Here is a 26904-nt window from a genome sequence, read left to right as displayed (position 1 = left end):
AGCCGCATCCATATAATTTCGCCCTCATAGATTTTTATACCAAATATCAAATCATCATTTTTAAACACCAGCACAAAACACATCAAATTCAACACACCGTATGTATATTTGGATGGATCCTTTTTGTTGTTGATGTTTTTAACATCTATCATATCATTCAGCTTGTGTAAGTGTTGAGTGTGTGTGTGTATCCTTTCTTTCATTTCATTTCTCAGTTTTTGGGTTTGGAATTCAACATACTGCTTCTTTTGCTGCTGCTGGTTGTCATACTACTTCTTCTCAATCTATATTTTCTTGTTTGCTTCTAGTTTTCTTTCCACTCCGTTCAATCTCAAATGGATTTCTTGTTATTGTTGATTTTTGTTGGTTCAATATAAACGTATATACTTGCACAACCAAAACAACCAACCAACCTAACCAAACAAATAGTTGAGAAATAAACTCATGTGAATATTTGGTATGTATAGTGTGTGTGTATAGTGTGTTTGTTATAATAATAATTCATTTCTATTACACATCAGCGATATATTTCTAGCCTGTACAACCTGTCTTTTTTTTTGGTATCTTTTATTCATTCTCTCTTTAGCCATCTCTGTCTATCTTTCATTTCATTTTTACATCAGAAAAAAATCCAATCATCATCATCATCATCATCGTCATTAAACGACGTTGCCATTTTCTTTCTTTCTTTCTTCTGTCTTTCTTGTTGTTGTTGTTCCCTTTGGTTTTATATATGTGTTTTTTTTCTTTTGGACAAATTTATTTTTCATCATTCATCATTCATTCATTCATTCATATAATTCCCTTGTATACGTAGAACAACAACAACAACAACAAACAACAAAAACAAAAAACATCATATAATATGGACCATATCTATGGAAAAAAGAAAGAAATGAAATGATTAAATGAAACGAAAAACAAAATGTTTTGAATGGTGATGATCCAAACAAACAACAAGCAAACAGGCAACCGATTTGTAACCAAAAATATATGTATCTCTTTCTTCGTTTGGTTATGATATTAAATAATCGCTGAAGACTTGCTCCAAATCTCTTAATACCTGATTTTACATGTGACATCACCATAATCGGTTCTCTTTTTTTCTTAACTGCATCAAGAAGCAAAAAAGCAACATCTTTCAAGTGACCATCATTTGATTATCTACGTGTCACATGTGTGTGTGTGTGTGTGTTATGAAGAAGATAAATTCTGAATTTTTTGTTTTTTCACGGTGTTTTTTTCTTCTTTTGATTGATTGATTGACCACATATCGATCAAAATTGATATATTCAAAATCATCACCGGCATTACCGGCAATTATCATCACTAAATTTTGTGCTGACCATTTTCATTCATTCATAATCATCATTGTCATTGAATTAATAAATAATTTGTGTTCACACATACAACACACACACCAGAAACCAATTTTATCGATTGAAAATCAATCGATCGTATCATTATTATTATTATTCTATAGAAAACGAAATTGTGATTGAATGATCCATTGGATTATTTAATTCAAAAGCAAGCAAGAAGAAGAAAAGAAACATTATCATCATCATCATCATCGACAACAGCATTGTGAATAATTCCCAAATGACATTCTATTGAATTCATTTTATCAACAACAACAACAACATTATCAAGAATTTTCTTTTTTTTCAACAACAACAACAACCAAAACATATGACGACAAATTCTTTCATGTTTATGTTTTTCGTGTTTTTTTTCCTTCACCAATCATTGGTCCAACACACACAAATTTCAAATCAGTACAAAGAATATATGTAGGTTTTTTTGTCAAACAAAAAATTTTCAAATAGTTTTTTTCAATTAAATGTGCTTCGAATAGCAATTAAATTCTATACCGATTTTTTTCATTTTGATTAAGTTTTTAGAAAGTAAAACTTTTGAAACAACGATTTGCTGATGATGATGATTATGGGCAGAAAAAAAAACTTTTTTTTCAAAGTAATTTAAAATTAATCATTTTTTTCGTTTAGTTTCAGTTCTGTTCAGTTTCTTTATTAGCCTAGGTGTGTGTTTGTGATTTAGGAATATTTAATAGTTTTTTTTCTTTTCGAAAAAAATTCTGATCAGAATTATAATGATAATCGCGTAATCATTATTATTATTATTAACAAAATAAATCTATCTAACTTAACCACTGTAGTATACCTACCTATGTAGGAATAAATCTTTGGTAGAAAAATTTGCAATTACATTATTTCGGTTATTATTAGCCGAACATAGACACATTCATTATTATGATAAAAGACATAATTCCAACAACTTAATAATCATCATCATAATCTAATGCAAAATTACGAAAAACAAGAAAGTTTTTAGTCATCATTTAATAATGTAAAAATCTTTCTTTCTTCGTTTTTTGTTCCTGGTTGTTTTTGGATGATTATTATTAACGAATTAAATTGAATTTATAATTTTCAAATGTGTAATTCAAAAAGTTTTCTGATTCTTCTTACAGAATCCAATGATGATGAATAATGTTTGGTACGGAGGGAGGGGGAATTTTGTTAACCCTTAATTGACATATTGTCATCTTTATATCAAGAATTTTTGAATTAACAATGTAAAAGTATTATAAATTTTTTCTCTTTTTTCGGCTGTTTATTTTCAGTTATTGTTCCAGGATAAAAAAAACAAAAAAGTTTAATTAATGATCCAGGATTCTAGATTATGATGATGATTATATTGTTGTTGTTGTTGTTCGTATATCATTTCTTATTTGAAGTCCTGATATCTGTTAATGTCATTCATTCATTCATTCGATTTCACAATAAAAAAACAAACAAACAAAAAAAAATGATGAAATAGAATCATTAAAAATAAGAATCCATTAAAGTAAGATGGATAGCGATGATATGGACGGTAAAACTTGAATCAGGTATACTGAAATGGTTTGTTTAATTTTTTTTTGTGTGTTTTTAAAATCCGAAAATCTGTTTATTTTTAGTTTTTTTTTTCGTTTTTTCAATTTCTCTCGCAATAATATTTCACATTGGTTAATTTATACCATGGTTACGCAATGAATGATAATAATAATCATATAATTGACAATGTTTCATCATTACGAATCGGTGAAATAACAAAAAGAAGAGGAAAAACTTTCTGAAATTCAATTTCGATTTTCATCATTTTTTGATAATTTTTATTGTTGACCGTCAATGTTGACCTTATGATAATAATGATGATGAAAAAAAAATGTAAACATTTTCGATACAATCGATTCTTTAATCTTTTTTCTTTTGATAATTTTCTTTCTTTTTCTCTCTCTCCATAATCGATGTTTTTTTTCTGATTTGACAAATATCATATTACTTTGAAACTAGATTACATTGCCTGGTACTATCCGGTTATTGATGACAGCAATATATATATTATTTATTAATTTATATTGATAATATTATTAACCGAATACAGTTTCCGAATATGTATTCAGTTTTACTATATATCCACCTAATAATGATTAATAACATTTTCACGTTATTCGAATGAACGAATGAACGTTATTCGAATAATGAAAATGGGAAAAAAAAGCTACAAACACAGAATTTGACCTATGTTTTTTTTTTTTTTTTTTTGATGATGATGATAATAAGTCAATTTCTTGTTTTCATCATGTTTGTCTTGAATATTTGTTTTAGTTTTTCAGTTTTACTTGGTTTCAAAAATTCACAACTTAGTCGTTGAAAATTATTCATTTAAAATGATAAATGATATTATTGTTTTTCTATTTGAACGTACAATTGATGTACAATCTTCCAAGTCTTTTTTGTTTCTTCCTTATTCTTTTGATTAAATGTGAGAAAATTATTTCATTGTCTGTGTGTGTGTGTTTAAGATAATCCAAAACAAAACAGAAGAAACAAAAAATGTCCGCTGATGATGATAAATTGAATTGAATTGAAATGAATTGAAATGAATTTTCTTTTCCAAGTCAATTCACCATAGATTTATCATTCTTTTCATTTGATTAGTCGTTCGTTTGTTGTTGTTGTCATTTATCATTCATCAATTAGTTTATAGCATGCAAAAGGTGTTACAACAACAACAATGACGACTATTTCGACTTTAATTCAATTATTTTTTTAATCCAGAAAAAAAAGATTGATCATCATTGAATAATCATAAAGCGATTCTAATGTTTTTTCTTCCCTTTTGTTTAATTGAAAAATTATTATTATTATTTCTGTCATTTGTCATTTTATAACAAGAATGATGGTGGTGATGATAAACGAAACAAAACTAATTGAAAATGATCATAATAATAATTTAAACTGTCACAAATGAATGTTTTTTTTTAATCGATTGATTCCGTGTAATGTTGATGATGATGATGATGATCATTCAATCAATTGTTTATCGATTGTTTTTGGTCTTTTGTTTTTTTCCACAACAACATTTGATATAAAATTTTTCTAGTTATTTTCTTTTTTATATTTTACATTGAGAATTATGTGTTTTTGGTTGCCAAAAACGAATGATGAACATTTAGATTATTTTATCATCATCATAGGATTCAGAAGCAGCCAAAATAACAATCAAAAATCCTAAAATAACATTATTAAGAATATTTATTCAGTTATTATAATCATCATATGTTTTGAATGAAATCAGATTTGATGATGATTATTATTGTGTATAATGTGTGTATTTCACATACATTATTTTAATGTTCATCATCGTTTCCAACAACAAATCATTATGATGAAGCCTAAAGAGAGAGAGAGAGAGAGAGAGAGAAAATGTCAGCGATGTTTAGCTTAATAAAAATGCAATTATTTTCTCACTTTATTATTTATGTTTTTTTTTCTTCATTTTCGGCTACTGATGATGATGATGATGATAATAATTTTCAAACATCATCACCATCGCTACTCTACGTTATTACTATACATTTAATATAGTAGTTTTTTTTCGTTAATATTCTTCTTCTTCTTCTGCTATATACATTAAAAAAATATGATAATGGTGATTGGTGACATCAGAATCATCATCAGAATCATCTACTACATGAGGAAAAAACAAAAGTTGTTGATGCTTCTCTGTAGTGTCATACATATTAAAATGTTTTTTGTCTATGTCCTGTGTGTGTGTTGGTTGAATATATTAATTTAAAATTTTGGCATTCAATTCATTCATTTTATATAGTAAAAATGTAAAGATGCACAGAATCTTAAAAAAAACAAACGTTTTTTTAAAAAACTATTTTAACATCATCAGATTCGGTTGTTTTATTCTTTTTTCTGTTTTGTTTTGTTTTGCTGTTTAAATAGACATAATAATCTTTCATATACGAATCAATACGAATGTTTGAACATTCCGGGATTTTCTTTTCTCTTTTTTTTTCTTATTTCACTTTTGAGTGTTTGAATTCAAATTCTTTTTTTTATTATTTGAAAATTGAATTGAAGAAGAATTTTCAATTTTTTTTTCATTTTCATTGAAATTTATTCTTTGATATTGTCATTTGGGATTGAATTGAATTGAATTGAATTTAATAAACAAAAACCCCTATTCCATAAAATTTGGGATTATCAATATTTTTCTTTTATTTTTCATTATTATTAGATGTTTCATTCAATTGAATTCATTTGAAAATCTTTAATCAAATCATTCATGAAAAAACATCATCATCATCATCATCATCATCAGGATGATTCCAAAATACAATCGAAAATTTTTCAATCAATTTCCAAACAACAACAACACAACCCCGGTCCATAAAACACACAATATACATTCGTTTATCATTGAAGAAAAAATTTATCGAAATGTTTTTCACATCTTTTCATTCATTCATTTTATTTCTTTTCTTTTTTTGTATTCAAATACATTCTTGCTGACAAATACACACACACACATACATTTATTATTATTATTAAAATGTCATTTTGGGCTGATTTTTTTCTTCTTCTTTTCTTTTATTAGCCCATCACACTTGTTGTTGTTGTTGTTGGTGTTATAGTCGTTTAATATTCAATTTCTTCTTGGTTTGGTTTGCTTTGATGTGTGTGTGTATTTCTATTTATAAATCTTTTTTTTGATATTCAACTTTGATGATGATGATGATCTCGAACATCTTTTAGTTGTTGATTGTGAAAAAAACTTGCTAGATTTTAAATAGCAGTTTGTTGAGAGAAAAACGAAAAAGAATCTTTTCTCTCGACAATCAGGTTGATATAGATAAGACATTTGTATTGTTGTTTAGCAAAAAAAAGAAGAAAATGATGGTGATGAACTAAGGACTGATGAAAAAAGTCGACATTTTTCCATCTCACCACCGTTTATCTTTGTCATACAAACATTCATTTATCATCATCATCATCATTGAATCAAAGATCATATTGCACAATCGAAAAACCATTGAAATGACACATGTTGTCCAAACACACAATAACAACAACAACAACAACATTGATAAACAAACACAATGATTTTTTTTCCGTTACGATATTTTTCAACTCTTGTCTTTGTAGATGATGATGATCTATATATTAATGGCATAGCGAATTTGTTTCAAATAATGTTGATCTTTTTTTTCGTAATTTTGTTGTTGTTGTTGTTGTGTAAATGGCATCCTTATGATTTAAAAGGATCATCATCATCATCATTTTAAACAACAAAACAATAACATCGTATATTTTTTTGGGGTGAAAAAGAATCCTATTTTTTTGTTTTGAATGCTAAACACGAATTCATTTTTACATTTATTGTTGTTGTTGTTTGTTTGTTTGTTTGTAAAATTCAAAAAAAAAACTATTATCTTGGATTATCGTTAACATTGTTTTTTTTCACAATTCTAATACCATGCTTGTTTTGTCAATTGGTTTTTTCGTTTACTTACAAGTTTCACATTTGATTCATAAGTAAAGCCGATCGTCATTTGAAAATTATTATCATTTTGATGATTATATAGAAAGAATCTGAAGCTGCAAACAACCTATATATCTGACTTGACTTTTATACCAAAAAAAAAAGAAAAGTTTTTGGATCACCAAAATGTTTCACACACACACACACACACCAAAACAGGCCATAAACGCCTTTTTCATTCACCTGTACAGTTTTCTACACCCACTATATTCGTTTTTGTCGTTTTTTTTGAAAAAAACCAGGAATTCTAATGGAAAATTTCGTTACAATGTTTTTAAATTTTTTCTTCTTTAAAAAAAAATCCAATATATCCTTTTTATGATCCTATAGATATTTTCGGAATTTGTTTTTTGTTTTTTGTTTTTTTTTTTTGGTTATAATTCTTTTGATTTTGTAGAATTTGTTTGTTTTTCTTTCCGATCATTTTAGCTTATTCGTTGCTTGCTTGCTTTTCCCGAACCGTTTCGAACCAATAAGATAAATGAATGGAAACAAAAAAAAATCGGTAATAAAAATTTCGGATATTCGGTTATTATGGCCCACAATATCAATCTGTCGCATTTTTCTTATGATAAAAAAAATAAAAGATCTCGATTTTCACTCAACTCACTTACCAAATCAGCCAAATATTGTAAAAAAGAAAGATTGATCGAATTCATTTCATTTCAATCTATCTATATTTAGCTGTATGTTTATCGTCGTCGTCGTCTTCGTTTGATATAATGTTCTACCATCCATCTATCCATCCATCTATCGATCGATCTATCCATTTATCGTCATTTAGTTCAATGTAATAATAAACGAAAACAGAAAACAAAAACACCTTGGCTATTTATTTTCTTGTGATCCATTATTTTTTCGTTTTTGTTTTTTTCGTTATTCAAGATGTATATTTATTTAGGTAATGTGTGTGTTTACGTTTACGTAATATTGGTAGAAAAAAAGAAAAACTATTTCATACATCGTATGAATCGTTGAAACTACCTATTTATTTCTTCTTTCATTGAAAATTAATTGTATTTATTATAAATGAAAAAGATTGATACGCATCCATTATCATCATTCTTAATGGTTTGATTCTCTCTCTCTCTCTCTCTCTCTCTCTCTCTCTCTCTCTTACTCACTCTCTTTTTGTTTTTGTTTGTTGTTGTTGTTGTTGTTGATAATTTTATTGATAAAACTTAGATATTAATGTGAAAGCAAATATACTGTGTTATTTGATTGAATAAATTGATCATAATCATCATCATCATCATCATCATATTGATATAATCATTATATTTATTTTTTGATAATCTTTTTTCATTCAATGTGATAATATTCTTCTTCAATTAACAAGTGATAGAAAGTAAGATAGAGAGATAGGGAGAGAGAAAGTAACAGAGATTGTAAGTTGGTTTAGCTTTTATCGGATGTTGTCGTCGTCGTCGTTGTCGTTGTTTTTTTCTTTTGTAAATATTTATTCGAAGAATTATCTTGGAAAATTCCAATTTTTCCAATTTTCATCTTCTTATTTTCTTTTTTTTAATAATGATGATTATTTCTTTCTCTCTCTTTGATTGAAATGTTTCCATTAATACATCTAACAAGAAAAATGGATAATAATCATGAAGAACCGAAAAAAATAGGAAATTAGCTTGATACATTTTGAATCATCCATTCATCAATGATTGTTTGTTTGTTTTTACTTACTTTTTTTCTTCAATTTATCTTGATAATGAATCAATAATCGATTATCAATCTATCTAAAATGTTTATTATCAATCTATCTATATGTGTGATATGAAAGAACAAGAAAGAAGAAAAAAGAAAATCTAATTATTAAATTGAATTGACCAATTTTTTTTCTGCTTGTTGCTTCTTGTTGCTTTTGCTTTTGCTAATCATTCATTCATTCAATTTTTCTTGTTGTTTGAAAATAATCGATCATCAATGATGATGATGATTATTATTGTTGATCAACTTCTTTTACGGTTTGACCATTATCCATTATTACTTTTGTCGTTGTTGTTCATTTATTGATAACTTTATTGGTAGGTAGTTGGCAAAATGAGAACATTCATCTTGTTTTTTTTTGCACAGAAGAAGAGAAATGGCAAACGATAATGAATGATTATGATGAATCAATATATCTTGTTTGAAAGATGACAACAACAACAAAACAGGATCAGAAACTAATTGATGATAATCATAGTTGTCAGTTTGTTTGTCTGTTTGAATGTTTGCTAGTCAATAACAGCAGACATTTAAAACAAAAAAGTGCCGGTTATTTTTTCGGTTTTTGCTGTACATCAGGAATTTTCTTTCAAAAAAAAACCTTAATGATGAGAAAATGTCGATTCCATTTGGTTATTTTCGGTTGTTTTTAAACTTAGAAAAATCCTACAATCAAAAGATTTTGTAAGAAGATTTTCTTTCATTCATTTGAAAGACTGAAAAGAAAAAATTTATTCAATTTTAATGAGTTTTTTTTTAGTCAATTTTTAAATTCTTTGGCTTCTGTTTTTTCAATTTGTCTGTGTGTGTGTGTAGGTGGATGTTTGTTGTACAAGTTGTTGTTGTTTTTGCTAATTTCTTACTAATTTTTGACAATGTTGTACGATGATGGATAATCAATCATTTCGGGTAATAACATGGATGATGATTTAAGTTTGTAAATTTTATTTTATTTTAAAGTTTTTTTCCAGTTTAAAATTCAAACTTTTTGACAAGCAAAAAAAATTGTCACTTTATTTGTGAATAATTGGCGTGTATGGCAATTATTTGTTCAGCGAATTCGCTTCAAAAAATCGATTTGACAAACGAAAATAAAAAGGTCTAAGCCGACAATAATGATGACGATGTTGTTTGGAACATTATTTTTTTGAAACAAAAATCCAATCTTTTTTTATTTATAAAATACAAAAACTTTAATGATGTTTGTCTCTCTGTGTGTTTGTCTGTGTGTGTGTGTGATAATGATTTTTGATTTTTAATTAATCTTTTTCTATGTGTTTGTTTGTAACGCGTTTTATTTATTATTAACCAAAACAAAATTGTTTGTTTTGATTTGATCAGAATGTGATGGCTACTTCTGATCATCATCAACATTATTCATCAGAATTAATGTTTTTTTTCTGTGTTTAGTTTGGTTGTTGATGATGGTGATGACGAAAAGCAATTAAATTGGAATTTTTGGGTAGAAAAAGCTTTGCGACATTGTTGTTGTTGTTGTGGATGTTGTTGATCCAATATCGACATTTTGAATGATTTATTTATTTTGTTTTTTTGGCCTGTTTCTTGGAATTATCTTTAATTAAATTTTACAATCTTTGTAGGCAAGAAAAATATAAAAAAGTCTTTGGAACTAGAACAAGCAAAATGATGTAATCAATAATATCTTCTTCTGGTTGTTGAAAATGAGAAAACATATTTTATCATTTTTTCTTTTTGAACAAAGTTTTTACCAAACTACAACATTCACTGACTTTTTTTTCTCATCATTATTAATCTTAATTCAGAAATTTTTTCGGTAATTTTGTTTCTCTCTCTCTTTGGATGCTATTTTAAGAAAGATTCTTCTTCTTTGATTTTTTCCATAGGATTCATTAATCTTCACAAAAAAAATCTTCATCAACCCAAAATCTTATTGAAGGTTTTTTACTTTTTTAATAAATAATGATTTACTGATGCGATGTTTTTCGTTTGTTCGCAAACTCAAAGAACTTAATGAAAAAAAACAACAATTCTTTCAACACTTTTTTCGTTTTGGAAAATGAAAATTTATTTATTTGTTCAATCAACCATCATCATCAACATCCACAACAACAACAACAACAACAACAACAACACGTTCGTTGCATCTGTTCAAAGACCAAAAATTTGTATATTTAAATCGTGAAACGAAAAAGATTTTATGATCTTTATTTACAAACAAACACGCACACCACACACCACACAAACACATTTCCTTCCTATTTACAGAAATTTTCTTTGATGAACACTTGGTTGGTTCATATTCATATTTTTTTTTCAGGAAAACTTTCCTTAAAAAAAAGTTTTTTCTTCTTTTTTTCATCTTTTTATTAATAATATTCTTTCTTAAAAAACTATGATGATATCATCATCTTTATATATAGAAATTATTATAATTTACTTTCGTCTTTCTTTTTATTATTAATAATAATCATTAAGCAACGATGATGATGATGTGCAAAAAAAACCGAACAAGTTAGTCATTATTAGTGGAAGAAAATTTTTGATTTCAAACTATCATGATCGCTATAGCAAACTATCTTGATCATTGTTGACAGCTGTTGTAACTTTTATTTTTTTTTTTGCAACGGATATATTCCCCATAACCAATATACAGGCATCATGCATATGAATTAAAAAAAATTACTTTTGGAATACATGTATGCATCTAGGCCAAAGAGTTTTTTTGTTTGTTTTGTTTGTTTGCGGAATTCCAGAATGTCGTGTGTTGCTTCTTTTTTTTTTGTGTGTGTGTTTTGTGTATATCAAAAGCAAGCAAGTGAGTGAAAGCGGAAAAACTATTCTAGCGGAAAAAAAATTGGAGGTATATTTTTGGTGGTCTATCTGCTGCATGCATATACTGGAATTTTTCATTCATTCTAATTCCCATTCAGTCTCTTTTTCTCTGTAGCATCATGTGATGCGCACAATATTATTATTATTAACCGTAAGGTTTCCTTCGATATTCATTTTGTTCATCGTTCAATTCATGTCCGTTATATTTCGATTTGTTGAATAATGTGTGTGTGTGTGATCCAATAATGAAAAAAAATAACAGAATTTTTTGCTTGTTTGCTTGTGGAATTTATTATTATTATTTTCTCTCTCTTTCTCTCTCTCTCTCTCTCTCTCCACCAAAATGAATGAACCAAAAAAAAAGAAAAAAAATTGGTACATTTTTTTTCGTTGTTTCAATGATGAATTTATTTTCATTTAAATAGTGTATTTCGATATGGAAATGAAAAACAACGAAAATTATAATTAATTATTTTGTTGTATGTTTGGGATTTCAAATGTCTATGATTTTAACCATTTTTTTTCATTACATTTACATTTACATTATTAATCATATAATTTTTCTGATCTTCATAATAATAATAATAATAATATTTTTTCATTATTAATCCAATTATTTCAATTTACAATGATTTTTATTTACCCAGACACACGCTTTTTTGTTTTTCATTTCATTTTTGTGTTACATAATCAATATCGCTCGAATCCCATATTTATTGATCCATTTGAATTTTCTATATGTTTTCGGTTTGCTTGTTTGTATGTAAATAGACCGAAACGCGGTTATAGGTCGTCTTTGTTTTTTTTTATCCTGAGGAAATCAAAAAAGAGAAAACTGTCAATTTTATATCAAGGAAAAGTTTTTCATTGTACTAAAATTCTTAACAATTCACACTTTTTTTCATCATTATAATTCTTTTGTTATAATCCAGTCTAACGTTTTAAAAACGCGTTGATTACGCGTTTTTTTATAAATATTCTATGTTCTTGTCGTTGTCTAGACTTTTTCGTTCATTTTTCGCACTGTATAATACATGTGACATTCATTCATGTCATCATCATTCAACAATCAAGCGACAATCAACCAACGAAAAAGACAATTCTGTCATTCTAATAATAATAATATTCTTTTGGCTTATTTTTTTCAAAAATTTTCTTGATTCTTGGCTTCATTCTCTCTCTCACTCTCTAGGCTCATTTCTGGATTCATATTAACTTTTTTTGTTTTGTTTTGAGTTTAAATGATAATGATGATGATGATTCAACTCATTTCTCTCTATCTATTTATATTCGAATAAACAACAATCACAATTAAAAAAGAATTTCCTCTTCCTTATTCTTTAATTCTTTTCTATCAAATATGATGATCTCTATATATCTCTACAGTTAACAAAACAAAACGTTTGTCAAACGATTTTTGTTTGTTTGTTTGCGAGTGTGTATATTTGAGAGAATTATATTATTATACGATTCTTCAACATTGAATTCATTCGTAATTAACCTTTATAGATAGATTCTTGATTCTTTTTTTAGATTCTTGATTCATTTTTTCATAAGAATACAATGAGGTCTTGATCAGAATTCAGTGACAAAGATAAAGATGCCACAGATGTTTGTTTGTTTGTTAATGTTTGTAATTTTGTTTGATAGTTGGTTATCATTTTTTTTTCATTTTTCAAATGAAATTTTCCTCACCAAATTCTCTTTATAATAAAAAATTAAAAATAATGATGATTCTCTATTTTTATACGAATAAGCAACTATAGCATACAGATAGATAAACAACAATCACAATTAAAAAAGAATTTCCTCTTCCTTATTCTTTAATTCTTTTCTATCAAATATGATGATCTCTATATATCTCTACAGTTAACAAAACAAAACGTTTGTCAAACGATTTTTGTTTGTTTGTTTGCGAGTGTGTATATTTGAGTGAGTGAATGAGTGAGTGCATTCCATATTTTTTTCATTTCTTCTTCATCAGTTTTTTCCCCCTTAAATTTTCTCTCAAGAGACACACACACACACACACACACAAGAATTCGTAATAATAATCATCATCAGTGATGATGATGATGATGATGATAATGGAAATATGATTAAAGCAATTGCAATGTTAATGTTTTTGAAATGAATATAGAACTGAATGAATGAATGAAAAGAAAAGAAATTCTCTAATTTCATCATGATGATGATGATAAAAATACTTGACTTTTTTTCGTTTTATTTTGTATTGGTTTGAATTCTAAATTATTCTGAATTTTTATCTTTTTATATAATATTCCTGCATATAATAATAATACATTAACAAAATTCAAGTGGTTTTTCTTCTGCTTCTTCTGCTTCTATTTTCCCGAAATAAACTACTTTTTTTTCATTCACGTGGAATTTTTTTCTTCCTGAAGTTTTCTTGATTTCTTTTTATCGTCTTCATCATCATTTTTTTCATATATTCAAATTCATCATCAATTCCTTTTTCTTGTTCGTTCGTTATATTCGGTTCGTTTTTCTTCCATTTTCTAACATGGAACATTAACTTTCAAGATTTTTTTTTCGCTGTTTTTTCTCCATATTTTTGTGGTTCACATAATAATGTCATCATCTAACTTCTTGTTGATTTCTTATAATAAGAAAAAGGTTCCTATTTTTATTTATGTATGATCTTTGCTGGTTTTTTTTTGATTCGGTTTGCTTGGTTGGTTGGTTTTTTTCTTGTTCGTCACAAGAATCATGTCATTACACACAATTATTATATTCGAAGAAAGAAGAAAAAAAATGTTCGTTTCGTTCGTTCGTTTTGTTCATTCATTCATACATAATTATAGCCCCTAATAAAGAATAAGAAGAAAAAAACTGATTTGAAAAAACGAAAATTGAATTACAATTCTTCAACATTGAATTCATTCGTAATTAACCTTTTTTTATGGATAGATTCTTGATTCAATTTTCATAAGAATAAAATGTCTTGATAAGAATTTAGTGACAAAAAAAAAGCCACGGATGTTTGTTTGATAGTTGGTTATCATTTTTTTCATTTTTCATTTTTCAAATGAAATTTTCCTCACCAAATTCTCTTTATTTAATTTGAATTTATGATTAATTTTTCTCTTTTTTTCTCTCCCCTCAAACAGCAGCAGCAGAATAACTCGACAACGATATTTGTGAAATAAATAATTTCGTCCAAATTCTTTGTTTAAATTGTTGTATTTTTTTGTTTGTTTGTTTGTTTATAATTATTATTATTGTTATAAATTTTTTACTTGTTTTATAAATCAACAACAACGACGATACTTTTTTTTTGACTGAAAAATTATAACAAATTAACTAAAAAAATGAATGTAGTACAAACAACAGCAAACGAAATGGCCAATAATACAGTAGCAACAACAACAACAACATCGACAACAAATTCAAATGCAAATGCTACTTCGGTGATTGCTGCTACAGTTGTTGGTGGTGGTGGAAATGGAAATATTATTGGTCAACAACAACAACAACAACAACAACATCAACAACCATCAGTAACATTAACAATTCGTTTGATTATGCAAGGAAAAGTAGGAATTTTTTTGTTTTTACGAAAAAAAAACTTTCAAATTAACAAAATTTTTTAATCCGAAATCTTTTAGGAAGTTGGAAGTATAATCGGTAAAAAAGGAGATAATATTAAAAAATTTCGTGAAGAGGTTTGTTTGTTTGTTTGATGATTCTGATTTCATTAATTTGAAATTTCCCGCCGAAATATAGAGTGGAGCAAAAATAACCATTTCGGATGGTTCATGTCCTGAACGTATTGTAACTGTAACTGGATCAACTGAATCAATATTAAAAGCATTCGCTATGATTGCACGTAAATTTGAAGAGGTAAAAACGAATCTTTTTTTTCATTGAAAAGTTTTTTTAAAATTTCAATTTTTTTAAAGGATGCCAATAATAATAGTACAATGGGAATGGGTACAAATTTTAATATTTCCAATACAACGATGGCATCATCAACAACATCATCATCAACATCATCATCATCATCAAATGGCAAACAGAATTCAATTTCAATGCCTGTAACATTAAAATTAATTGTACCAGCAAGCCAATGTGGATCATTAATTGGTAAAGGTGGTTCGAAAATAAAAGAAATACGTGAAGTATGTGTTGTTACACAAATCTATATCGTTTTTGTTTCAATTTAACGATTTGATTCTCTATTTGTTTTATCCAGATCACCGGTGCCAGTATACAAGTTGCTAGTGAAATGTTACCAAATTCAACTGAACGTGCTGTAACATTATCCGGTTCAGCTGATTCAATAACAAAAAGCATCTATCAAATTTGCTGTGTTATGTTGGAGGTATGTTTTTTTGCTTTGTTTTTTTTGTTTTGTTTATCAATTGAAAAAAAATCCACACAATATCCATTGTAATCACATTGAATATAAGCATCTTTTGTTTCAACTTTTTTCTGTAGAATCTTTTGTTGTTTTTGCTGTTGTTGTTGTTGATTTCTTTCTTTTTTTCGGGGTTTTGTTTTTTGTTTTGTTTGTTTTTTTCTCAACAACAATTTCAAATTCAGCCCAAATAATAATAACAATAATGAAAATGGAAACCGTTTTTTTCGTTGAATTCTTCTTTTTTCCACGAATTTTTTTTTGTATGCGGAAAAAAATTTTCCCTTATATTCTGGATGCAAAATAGAGACACAGAGAGAGTGAGAGAGATGGAAAAATTAATTAATATTATGGCCCACAACAAACACATAATAATAATAATATTCAGAGAGAGAGAGAAAGAGAGAAAAACGCTCATCATGTAAATTTTCATTCTTTTCATTCCATTTGATTCTCGGTTCTGTTCAGTTTTTCGTTTCGTTTGGTTTGGCATACACCAATATTGAACAAATACAGAATAGAAAAACGAAAAAACATCATCCAACATTGTTTGATATGTATAGTGAAAGAGAGAAAGATAGTAATTAGGACGAGAAGCAGGACAACAGACAAAAAAAACGCTTTAATTATCATCAATGGTTGGAGAATATATAACCTTAGTAATAATAATAATAATGAGGATGCTTTTTTAAAAGAAAACATTTGCACGAATTTTTTTTGTTTCACCCATTTTCAAGTGGCAAAAATACAATGGCAATTCAAATAACCAAAACAAATTATCATTTGTCGAATCAAATGGCAAAACTAACTAACCAAACTAACCCTTTTTTTTGTTTGTTTGTTTGGTTGATAAATATTCTTGTATTTATGCTGTTTTTTTATCTATCTTTTTTTTCCATATTATTAGCCTCAAAAAAAGAATAATGATAATAATAATAATGGAGTTTACAAATTCATTCTTAATCTTTGCAAAAAAAAAAAAAAATTCTTTGATGATGATTATTATGGTGTTTTCTGTTATTCTGTTTTTTGGTAAAATCCTTTGAGAAATCTTTATATATTTTTTTTGTTGATTAGAATTTTCTCTTTTTGCAAAGATTGAATGCAAGATTGAAAAAAAAACAGAATTTCCTTTCTTTTTTCCTCGTTTTACTTTTTGTTGTTGTTGTTGTTGTTGTTATTGGTATGGTTTTTCTGTTATAGGGGTTTCACACTACAGCAATATTTCATGAAATATATACACGAAAATATTTCAGCCCATAAGGTTGAAATGGACTGAAATATTGCATTTGAAATATTTCATTCACATTGCTGCTAGTGTGAAACCCCTATTATAGATATTCTGCATCCATGAACAAAATCCGTAAAATGAATGTTTTTTTAAATTTGTTGCCTTGCTGTTGATGTTACCTTTCTTTCTTTCTTTTCTTTTCTTTTGTTACAATGTCGACAAATTTTTTTTTCACTAAATCTAATGGCTATTTTTTTCTTCTTTTTTCATCATTTTTTTCATCATCAACAACATCATACCTGCATTCATCTTTTACGTTTGGATGCCCATGGATACACTATTCATTTATATATTTTCAAAATTGGAATAATGAAAAAACCTGGAAAAAATGGATTTCATTTCATTTCTTCAACATCTTCATTCATTCATTTATTCAGTCACCACCAAAAGGCCCTACCATTCCTTACCGTCCTAAACCTGCAATGCCGCCGGTATTTTTTGCTGGTGGACAAGCATATACGATACAGGGACAATTTGCAATTCCACATCCAGATGTAAGTATTTCTTTTTTCTTCTTTTGAAAAAATATCATAATAATAATAATATCCGATTGTCAGAAAATAAAAGTGAGGAAGGAAGAAAAGAATTTTTTTTTCACAAAAAATAAAAAAAAAACTTCTGTTCGATGTTCGTCGTTATTCTCTCTGTCTGTGTGTGCTTTATCATTGTGAAAATATTTCAAATTTTTTTTACACAGATTTTTGTCCAACGAAAGAAAAAATTATTCTAATTTACTTTGTCGTTGTCGTCGTTTTATTTTCTGGTCCAATTGTCTGGCGTCCACTTTTTTCCAGCATTATTATTATTATTTTTTTTTTTACACAAGATTCTTTTTCTTTTTATGTTTGTGCTTCGTTTAACAAATATATAAATTTTGCTTCAAAGATAATTGGATGACAATTAATAGTAGTTATTTTTTTCTGGTCTAGTTTGCTTTCTGTGTTTGTGTGAGTGACCCTCATAGTTTTAATTTAATTGAAAATAAATATGGCACGAAGTCCTGGGACTCTTGTACCAGTAAACAAAGATAGAATAAATTTTTACGAAATTAATGAATGTGTTATTTGTATGTGTAACAGTATTTCTTTACATAATGATGAGAATTTGATATAATTGGTTTTATTTTTAGTGTATGTATTCGTGTTTCTTGTGTGGAAAAAGTTGCTAATAATGTCCTTTGTGTGTGTGCACTCCAACAGCAACCCTCATAGTTGATATACCAATAATAATAATAAAGGAAAGCAAGTAAGCAAGAAAAACTTGAAAAGTTTCAATATAATATGACATCTTGTTAATATTTTTAGTATTTTGTTCAGCAAACAAGCAACTACTATATATTGATTTTTTTCATGGACAAGTGTCTCTTTTCTCTATTTTTTTGTTTCTTCTTTGGTTTTCTTCTTTATTGATCTTTACTTTTTTATTTGTTTTTTTTTGCTTGTTTGATTTGAATCCAAATTGGATGACTATCGACTATCATCATCATGATGATGATCATCATCATTATATCATGCATTTGATCGATTTGTATTTTTTTTTTTTTTTTTTTTTTGCAATTGATAAATTAATGATGATGATTAGTGATGATGGTAAAGTGAACTTTTTTTTATTTTACTTGTTACCAACCAATCAATTGGTTTGTTGAAGAGAAATTTACTGCTTGTAAGAATACTTACAGGCTTATTTTTTCTTTCTTGGAACATTATCGTCGTATTGATGATTTGCAATTTCTTTTCAGACATAAATAAATAAATAACAAGATGACAACCAAATACAAATCTAATGTTGTTCAATGTTGAAATTAATCTGATACAGGAAAAAATCAATTTCTATCATTAGGTTCGAATATTTGAACAAACATTTCAGAAATTTTTTTTTCTTTTTTGAAGTTCACTTCTTTTACCGATTAAATAATGTTGAAAAAATTCCAGATAATGAGAAAAAAAACCAAATTTCAAAAATCTGGTTCCAAACATCAGAAGAATGTACTGTAAAATTGTGAAAATTTAACCAGAATTGACAAGAGTTCCCCCAGTTTTTTTTTCTTGATCGAAAGTTTTTCTTTCTCCTTGAATGTTTGGTTTCTTTGGAACGACGATGTTCAAGTCAATCATTTTGAACTTTTTTTTGTTTGTTTGTTTGGCTTTTATTCATGAAAAATTCTTTCAAAATTACCAAGTTCTGTCGAAATTTGTTTGCCCAATAAATCAAATGATCTTTATAATCAATGAAATTTATTCCATAAAAATATTCATTCATTCATTCATTCTTTGTTGTATTTTTCTTTCACCTTTTCCTTTTTGACTTTTTTTTTCTTTCTCGTTGTCCTTTACTCTTTCACATTCATTTTTGATAAATTTTCCAATTTTTTTCTCTCCGAAATCGATAATTTGCATGTCATCCAATGTCCTTGTTGTTGATGATGATTGATTTAAAAAAAACCGGGTAAATCTTTTTTTACCCATTGTCTTTACTCTTTAAACCTTTGATTATCATCATCATCATAACCTTACCATCATGTATCACCTACCTTGATGTACCTTGAAAAAAAACTAAATAAAAAATAAAATTAGGCCTTTAATGCACCACCACCAACCATATCATCTTCTGCTGCCGTTGCTGCCGCTGCTGCTGCTGCTGCATCATATTTTGATACAGCAGCAGTACAATCTTGTGCATTACAGCAACATTTTAATCAATTAAATCAACTTAATTCACATAATCATCCTCATCCGCATCATCATCAACATCAACATCAGCATCATTATAATCATCATTCACATCATCATGGAACAACAACATCAACAACAAGACAATTATCAAATTCATCACAACAACAACAACAATCACATTTTTCATCATCACCACAACCACCAAATCAATTATCATCATCATCATCATCATCATCACCTGTTAATCATCATCAACATCAATTAATTGTTACCGGTAATGGTGGTATAAATCATCATCATCATCAAGGTAATATTATTGATCATCATCAATCGATATCATTATCACAACAACAACAACAACCACAAACACCATCATCATCATCTTCATCATCATCAAATGGTGGTGGTGGTGGCGGTGGTGGTAATAGTATTTTAAATCCATCACATACATTTCTCGACATATCAACTGCACAATATTCACCTGGATTTGTAAGTGATTTGATGAAATTGTATGCCAAAAAAAAAAAAACGAAATCCAAATCCAAAAAACAAACCAAACGTTGATCTTTGTTGTCCGTTTGTCCATTATTGTCATTATTATCCTTCGTCGTTCCTTTCTAATCCAACATTCATTCATTGAAATCAATCAATCAATCAATCAACTAACCATCCAAAATTCAAAAAAAACAATCATCCATCCAATGCCAACTATCTATCTATCTATCCAAACAACCAACTCTTACTATCCATTCTTAATTTGATTATGATTATCTTATATGATTTGTCTTTTTTGTGTGTGTTTTTGTATTTGTATGAACGAGTCAAATTAGCGAGAAAAATTTTAGGCAATTGAATGTGTTTTTGGTCAAATCTATTGTGACAAAACACACATAGATATATGACGCCCACACAGGCACACAGTGTCGAATATCGAATGAAAATTTTGAAACTTTTTTTTGTTTTGTTTATTCATTTTCATTTTTCAATATTTTTTTTGTTGTTGTTCAAATGCTAATCACAATATATTGATCAATTTCATTTCTCTCTTTCTTTTTTTTCCAAAATTTTTTGCCATGAATTTTCATCAATCAATATACCATATATCAACCAACTATCCAACCAAATCAATCGATGAAATGAAAAATCAAAACCTGAACCTGAAAAAAATCCTGTCAAAAAAACCAAAAAAAAAAATACCAAAAATACTTTTGGACCAACCAAAAAATTGCGCCATACAATCCATTACACACTGAACAAAAACCTACAAAAATAACGTTATTTTAAAGCTCACAAAGCTTCATAGATTGGCATTGCAGCATGCTCCTCTCCTTCCTGGACAGGCCGTTGGCTCCCTCAATCCCCAAGGTATTATTTTTTCATTATTTTTTGTTTTTGTTTTTCAAAAAAAAAATAATTTGCCTACGGTAGCATCGTTTTTTATCATTACATATGGCTCTATTACAATCCTAATTTTACATTATTTTTAGGTTTATTTGATTTTGATTTTTTGTGTGTATTTTGTATTTTGTAATTTACAATTTTTTTATATTTATTTTCTCAATTTTTTTGAAAAACAAAAATTTTTGCAGCAACATTGGCCACATTGGCAGCAAACACAACCGCTTCTATGGGCCACCACGGCAATACCGCCACCACCAACAATCCAGGAATGGTCGCTACTCTCACCACCGAAATGACTATTTCCAATGATATTATTGGTTCGGTGATTGGTAAAGGTGGTTCGAAAATTAATGAAATTAGGTAATTTTTTTCATATTTGATTGATTTTTTGATTGAATAATATTTTTCTCTCTTTATTTCTTTGGACAAAATCATCAAAAACATAGACAATTATCCGGTGCAACAATTAAAATCAATAGCAGTGAAGAAGGAACAAAAGATCGTACAATAACAATAAGCGGTACACCTGAAGCAATCAATTTGGCTCAATACCTCATCGCAACAAGGTAAATTTCGTTTTACCTTTTTGACCAAAAAAAAAAAATTAGTATCAAAACAAAACAATCGAATATTTTAAACAAATTTACAAAATTTTTCGTAATGAAATGAATTTTTTTTTTTTTGAATTTCTTCGCCAATAATAATGAACAAAACAAAAAAAATTATAAAAGAAAAAAATTTACCACACATATCGGAACAGACACACACACACTAATTGATGAAGATTATAAATTATAATTTTTTTTTACAAACAAAATGTTCTGAGCATTGCGGGTTAATTTTTTTACCTATACATTTTTATTTTTATAATTTTATAATTTCGAATGTCTATTTGTTTTTTTTGAAATGAAATTTTTTTTTTAATTTAAAAAAGAAAAGAAAAGAATAATTATAATTTCTAATTTATCGTATCAAATCCTGGTTGTCGTTTTGTGTTTTTGCGTTTTTGTTTGTTTGTTTGTTTTTGGATTCATTTACAAATATTTCAATGGAAATGATAATGATAACTTTTGAATTTGATTTGAATGACAAAAAAAATCAATTTTTTAATTGCTGATTTTTTTCTATTTTTTTTCTTTTCTTTTTTTTCATTTTCTCTTTCTGCCCAAATAAAAAAATATCAAATTGAAAATGCCAACCGAAATTACCAACCAACCAACCAACCTGGTCTTTGTCAAAAAAAAACTTCCGTCCGCCTCCTATCTCATCCAAATAACGATAATAATAATTTGCCACGAATCCTCACCAAAATAATCAATATTTAAAAAAACAATCGCTCACCAACCTTTGCCACCAAACAAACAAACACCAACTTTTTTTTGTCCAAAAAAAATATCTTCGATAAACTGGCCCGATTGCCTCTCTCTTCACTAAATCTCTCTCTTTTTCTCTATCTATCTATCATTCACATTCTATTTTGATCTATTTTATTCTACTCTTTTTGTCTGTTATAATCGTCCAATTAATAATCCGTTATTTACCTGTATTTTCATTTCATGTGATACACGCAAAATTGAAATTCTGGATTTGTTTCTCTCTCTTTGTATTTATTTATTTTCTATGTTATTTTGTTGTTGTTGTTGTTGTGGGGTTAACAAAAAATCTAATATAGTAGTAATGGTTTATTGAACAATACCGGAACATCAACAACAAATCATCATGCTGCGGCTGCTGCTCATGCTGCAGCTCATGCATCAACATTATCAACAACCGGTCAAACAAATTCATTATCAGCAATGGCAGCTGTTGCTGCTGCTGTTTCAAATAATGCTAATAAATTATATACAACCGGTAATCTATCTAAACATAATATTCAATCAATAACAACTATTTCAAATGGTTCAACATCAAAATCGAATAAAAATGATCGTAAATATGCACCATATTGATTTCGACCAAAACAAATTCAAGAATAACGAAAAAAGACAAAAAACAAAATGATAAACGATGTTTTGCGATTGTATCCCTTAAACCAACCAACCAACCAACCGCATCATCTTGTGTTTTGTTTCATTTTTCTTCACACACCGTCGATCATCATCATCATCATCATCAACCGATAATAACATCAGTTTTTAATCAATTTAATCATTATTGGAAACATTTCTACTTTTACACTCACAAGACATACACACACACACTAATCTTCTACATACCATTTATATTAACGAATCGTTTATTTTCTTTCGTAAAAAACAAAATACTCATCATCATTATCATTGTTTGAACTGTCAAAGCGAAAACGATCCAAATTGAAAAAATTACAGACTTTCTTTCTATCTAATTCGACGAGAATTTTAAAAAAAAAAATATATTAATCTCGTGATAAACGTTTATCTGTAAACCATTAACCATATTATTTCCATTGTTTTTTCTTTCTTTCTCTATTTTGTTTATACACAAATACAAACAAAATAAATAAATAAATAAATGTGTAAAATTGAGAAAAAGAAAGAAAGAAGGAAAAAAATTTCCTGACATCATCATTCATTCATTCATTCATTCATTGTGCAATGAGATTATCGTTTATCATTATTATTATTATTATTATTGATTAACCACAGAATATTTATATGGAATTTTAGAACATAAATAAAAATTGGTTTTTTTTAGGTAAATATTATTATTATATTTAGAAACAAACATACATACACACACACACACACACAGTAGATCCATAATGGCGATTACAATTATCAACAACAAAAACAACAAACAAACAAGCGAAAATTTTTTTTTCAAAATTTCCATTTTGTTTTTTCACTTTTTACTTTTGCATTTTTTTTCTAAAAAAAAAAATAATGTTTGTTTGTGGGTGATATAGGTAGCAAACAGTTATTTTGATGATGATGAATTGTATTATAAGTATTTCTATTTCTTCTTCTTCTTCTGCCGGAAACACTGGAAACCCAAAAACAAAGATTCTCTCTTTTATATATATTTTATCATTTTTTTTCAATGGAAACAAAAATATCGAGCTAATTTTCTTTTTTTTTTTTTTGCATTTCGATTGTTCTGTATGGGAGTTTGATTGATTGATTATTGATGATGACAATATGTCCATTTTGTGTTATCCTTTTTTATTATTATTATTTTTGCTGTCATTTTCCCTATTTCTGTATTTATCAAATTGAACAAATTCACATACATTCAACACACACACACAATCTGCTTATATATTTGTTTGCCTGAACAAAAAACAAAACAAAAATTTGTAACACCACCATCAACAAAATACATTACATTACTGAAAAGTTCAAAATATATATCCATATCTGTCCGATTTATTTTATTATTTTATATGAAAATACTAAAATGAGATGAATAAAACCAAACCAGAAACAAAATTCTGATCAACCGAATTATCCAAAAAAAAAGGAAAAAATGATAAACAAAATGATTCTTTCAACATACACACAATCACCAAAACACCTGATCATTTCACAATTGAATTTAAATTTTTTTTCAAATTGATTTATTCTGAATTCTAAAACCAAAAACAAAACAAAACAGAAAAAGTGAAATTTTCATTTTGAAAATCTCAGTTTTGATTATTCTGCTTTTCTGGGTTTTGCTGTTTCTTTTTCTCTCGTATATTTATACAAAAACCGGATATACAATATTTTATTTTACTTTTCTCAATTTGCTTCTGGCTTTATCATTATCATTTTACCATACACACAAGCAAACATACACAACAAAAAAAAATCGGCAGACAAATCTGACCAATATTTTCGGATTTGTTTTTTTGTTCTTCATATTGTTTCTTTTTTTTCACTCCCGAGATATATTTGTTTTGGAGATTCAACACCCACACACACACACAACTTGCAATGCAAATAATTGATTTGTGAAACAATCCTCCAGACATAATAACGTAATTCTTCAACAAAAAAAAAAAAAGAAAAAAAAAGATATTTTCTTTTCGCTTTGCTTCGGGCTTTTTTTGCCAATTTCAAACAACGTGAACAACAGCAGAGAGAATTTCTGGATTATCAAAGCAAAGCAAAAAAAAAAAAAAATACGACCAAATAATTATTTATTTAGGCAAAAAAACGAAATGATTTTTTTTTACAACCTGTGCAATCTATCTACAAAATACCAAAAAAACCAAAAACAAAACAAAAAAAGCATTTTAATTTCCGAACGGATTTTATTCGGGTTTTTTTTATACAAAATAAACAATTCCAAACAACAAACGAAGAAAATTATATATTTCATTATGATCAATCTCATTTCATTTCATTTATTTTTAATCATCATTAAAAACATCATCATCAACAGCGTTTAACCAGCGAATAAACACACACATGGAACATTTATAATTTTTTTTTTGCGATAAAACTTTTAATCATCGCCATTATCAATTTATAATCATCATCATTATTACCATTATTATTATAAATTTTCAAATTATAAAAATTAAAAAAAAATTCAAATCGATTTCATAAAAAATTTACATTCATCAAATCAACAAACCAGAAGAGTACAACCACGAAACGCTGGCAAACAACCTGAATTCTCATCAACAAACAAAAGCAAACAAATATTGTTTTTCTCCTTTATATAAACATCATATCATTCATTGATTGTTTTTTGTTTTTGGAACCATAATAATCATCATACGAAGTTTGTTGGAACACACTGATTGACAGACTGATACACACACAAATAAAACGAAATTAATTTCTATAAACAAAAATCATTGATAATTGATATTTCTGATTCAGAAATGATAATAAAAATAAAAAACGTTTTTTTTTGTTTTGTTTTTGCATTGATTCTTTTCTAATTCGTTTTTTTTCTTGAAAAACTTTTAATTTGCGCGTATTTTTCTCTCCTGTGTGATGTTTTCAATTATGGCTTATGCCTTTCGTTCCATTCCTTCCTTATAACATCTGCCAGCAAATCAATTTTCTAATTTTCTAATTTTCAAACATTAAATTACGTTATTATCATTAATACAGAATCTATTATACAACAAAACATCAATCATCAACAATAACAAAATCAATTAATCAATCAATATTATTAGATGAAAAACAACAACAACAACAACAACAAAAAATATCATCCATATCATCATCATCATTACTAAATTCGGATAATTTTAATTATCATGGTCAAAATACATCATATCATCATCCGCATTCTTTTTATAATAATCAATGTACAAATTTACAAATTCAATTTAATAAACAACAACCATATGTTCATGGTCATTATCATTCAGCATCACCATCAACAGCAACATTGGCAGCCAAAACAAATGGAGCATATTTTTTTACACAACAACAACAACAACAACAACAAAATGCTTATCCATTATATACACATTCGCATCATCATCATTATTCAATGAATTCATCATCAACATTTGATTTTAAAAAATATTCATTACAACATAACAGTATTAATAATAATAATAATAATAATCATAATATGAAAAAATTATCATCATCATCATCATCATCAACAAAATTATTATATGAAAATAATGATAACAGTAATCATAATAATAATAATAATTTATTGATAAATTCATAATTATCGTATAAAATTACAACAAGAATTTAATGATAATTGATCACGATATTTTTTAAATTATTATAATTATAATTATACATCATCATCATCATTATTTGTTGTTTTTTTTTGTGGAA

The 26904-nt window shown here is 27.2% G+C and overlaps 1 protein-coding gene across 4 annotated transcripts; it reads left to right on the top strand.

The window, feature by feature from the left end:
- The first annotated feature begins 322 nt into the window (after nucleotides 1–322).
- Nucleotides 323–26022, top strand: LOC113790266 (poly(rC)-binding protein 3-like). Of its 4 annotated transcripts, none has more exons than XM_075821917.1 (12): nucleotides 340–457; nucleotides 522–1793; nucleotides 14568–14993; nucleotides 15066–15122; nucleotides 15184–15300; nucleotides 15360–15578; nucleotides 15653–15781; nucleotides 17486–17602; nucleotides 21067–21145; nucleotides 21370–21541; nucleotides 21628–21747; nucleotides 22857–26022. In XM_075821917.1, exons 3-12 carry the CDS (start codon nucleotides 14769–14771, stop codon nucleotides 23128–23130), a joined length of 1509 nt encoding a protein of 502 aa, XP_075678032.1. In that variant the 5' UTR covers nucleotides 340–457; nucleotides 522–1793; nucleotides 14568–14768; the 3' UTR covers nucleotides 23131–26022. The 4 variants fall into 4 exon arrangements, 3 of the variants coding, with proteins under 3 accessions (XP_075678032.1, XP_075678031.1, XP_075678034.1); XM_075821916.1 differs by having other exon boundaries at nucleotides 342–457; nucleotides 22854–26022; XR_012846645.1 differs by lacking the exons at nucleotides 21628–21747; nucleotides 22857–26022 and adding an exon at nucleotides 19682–20087 and having other exon boundaries at nucleotides 323–457; nucleotides 21370–21510.
- The last annotated feature ends 882 nt before the right edge of the window (nucleotides 26023–26904 follow it).

Source organism: Dermatophagoides pteronyssinus, unplaced genomic scaffold (assembly GCF_027571235.1).
Source record: "Dermatophagoides pteronyssinus isolate colony J.1.1.1.1 unplaced genomic scaffold, Derpt_VIB-CSIC_2022.12 sq0014, whole genome shotgun sequence".
Taxonomy (NCBI): domain Eukaryota; kingdom Metazoa; phylum Arthropoda; class Arachnida; order Sarcoptiformes; family Pyroglyphidae; genus Dermatophagoides; species Dermatophagoides pteronyssinus.
Note: the sequence above shows the minus strand (reverse complement) of the source record. Positions and strands in the feature narration are given on the sequence as shown.

Coding starts and splice junctions, on each gene's coding strand:
- LOC113790266 (XM_075821916.1), top strand. CDS start 14,769: ATGAATGTAGTACAAACAACAGCAAACGAAATGGCCAATAATACAGTA. Junction 15,123..15,183: donor TTAAAAAATTTCGTGAAGAG/GTTTGTTTGTTT, acceptor GCCGAAATATAG/AGTGGAGCAAAAATAACCAT. Junction 15,579..15,652: donor AAATAAAAGAAATACGTGAA/GTATGTGTTGTT, acceptor TGTTTTATCCAG/ATCACCGGTGCCAGTATACA.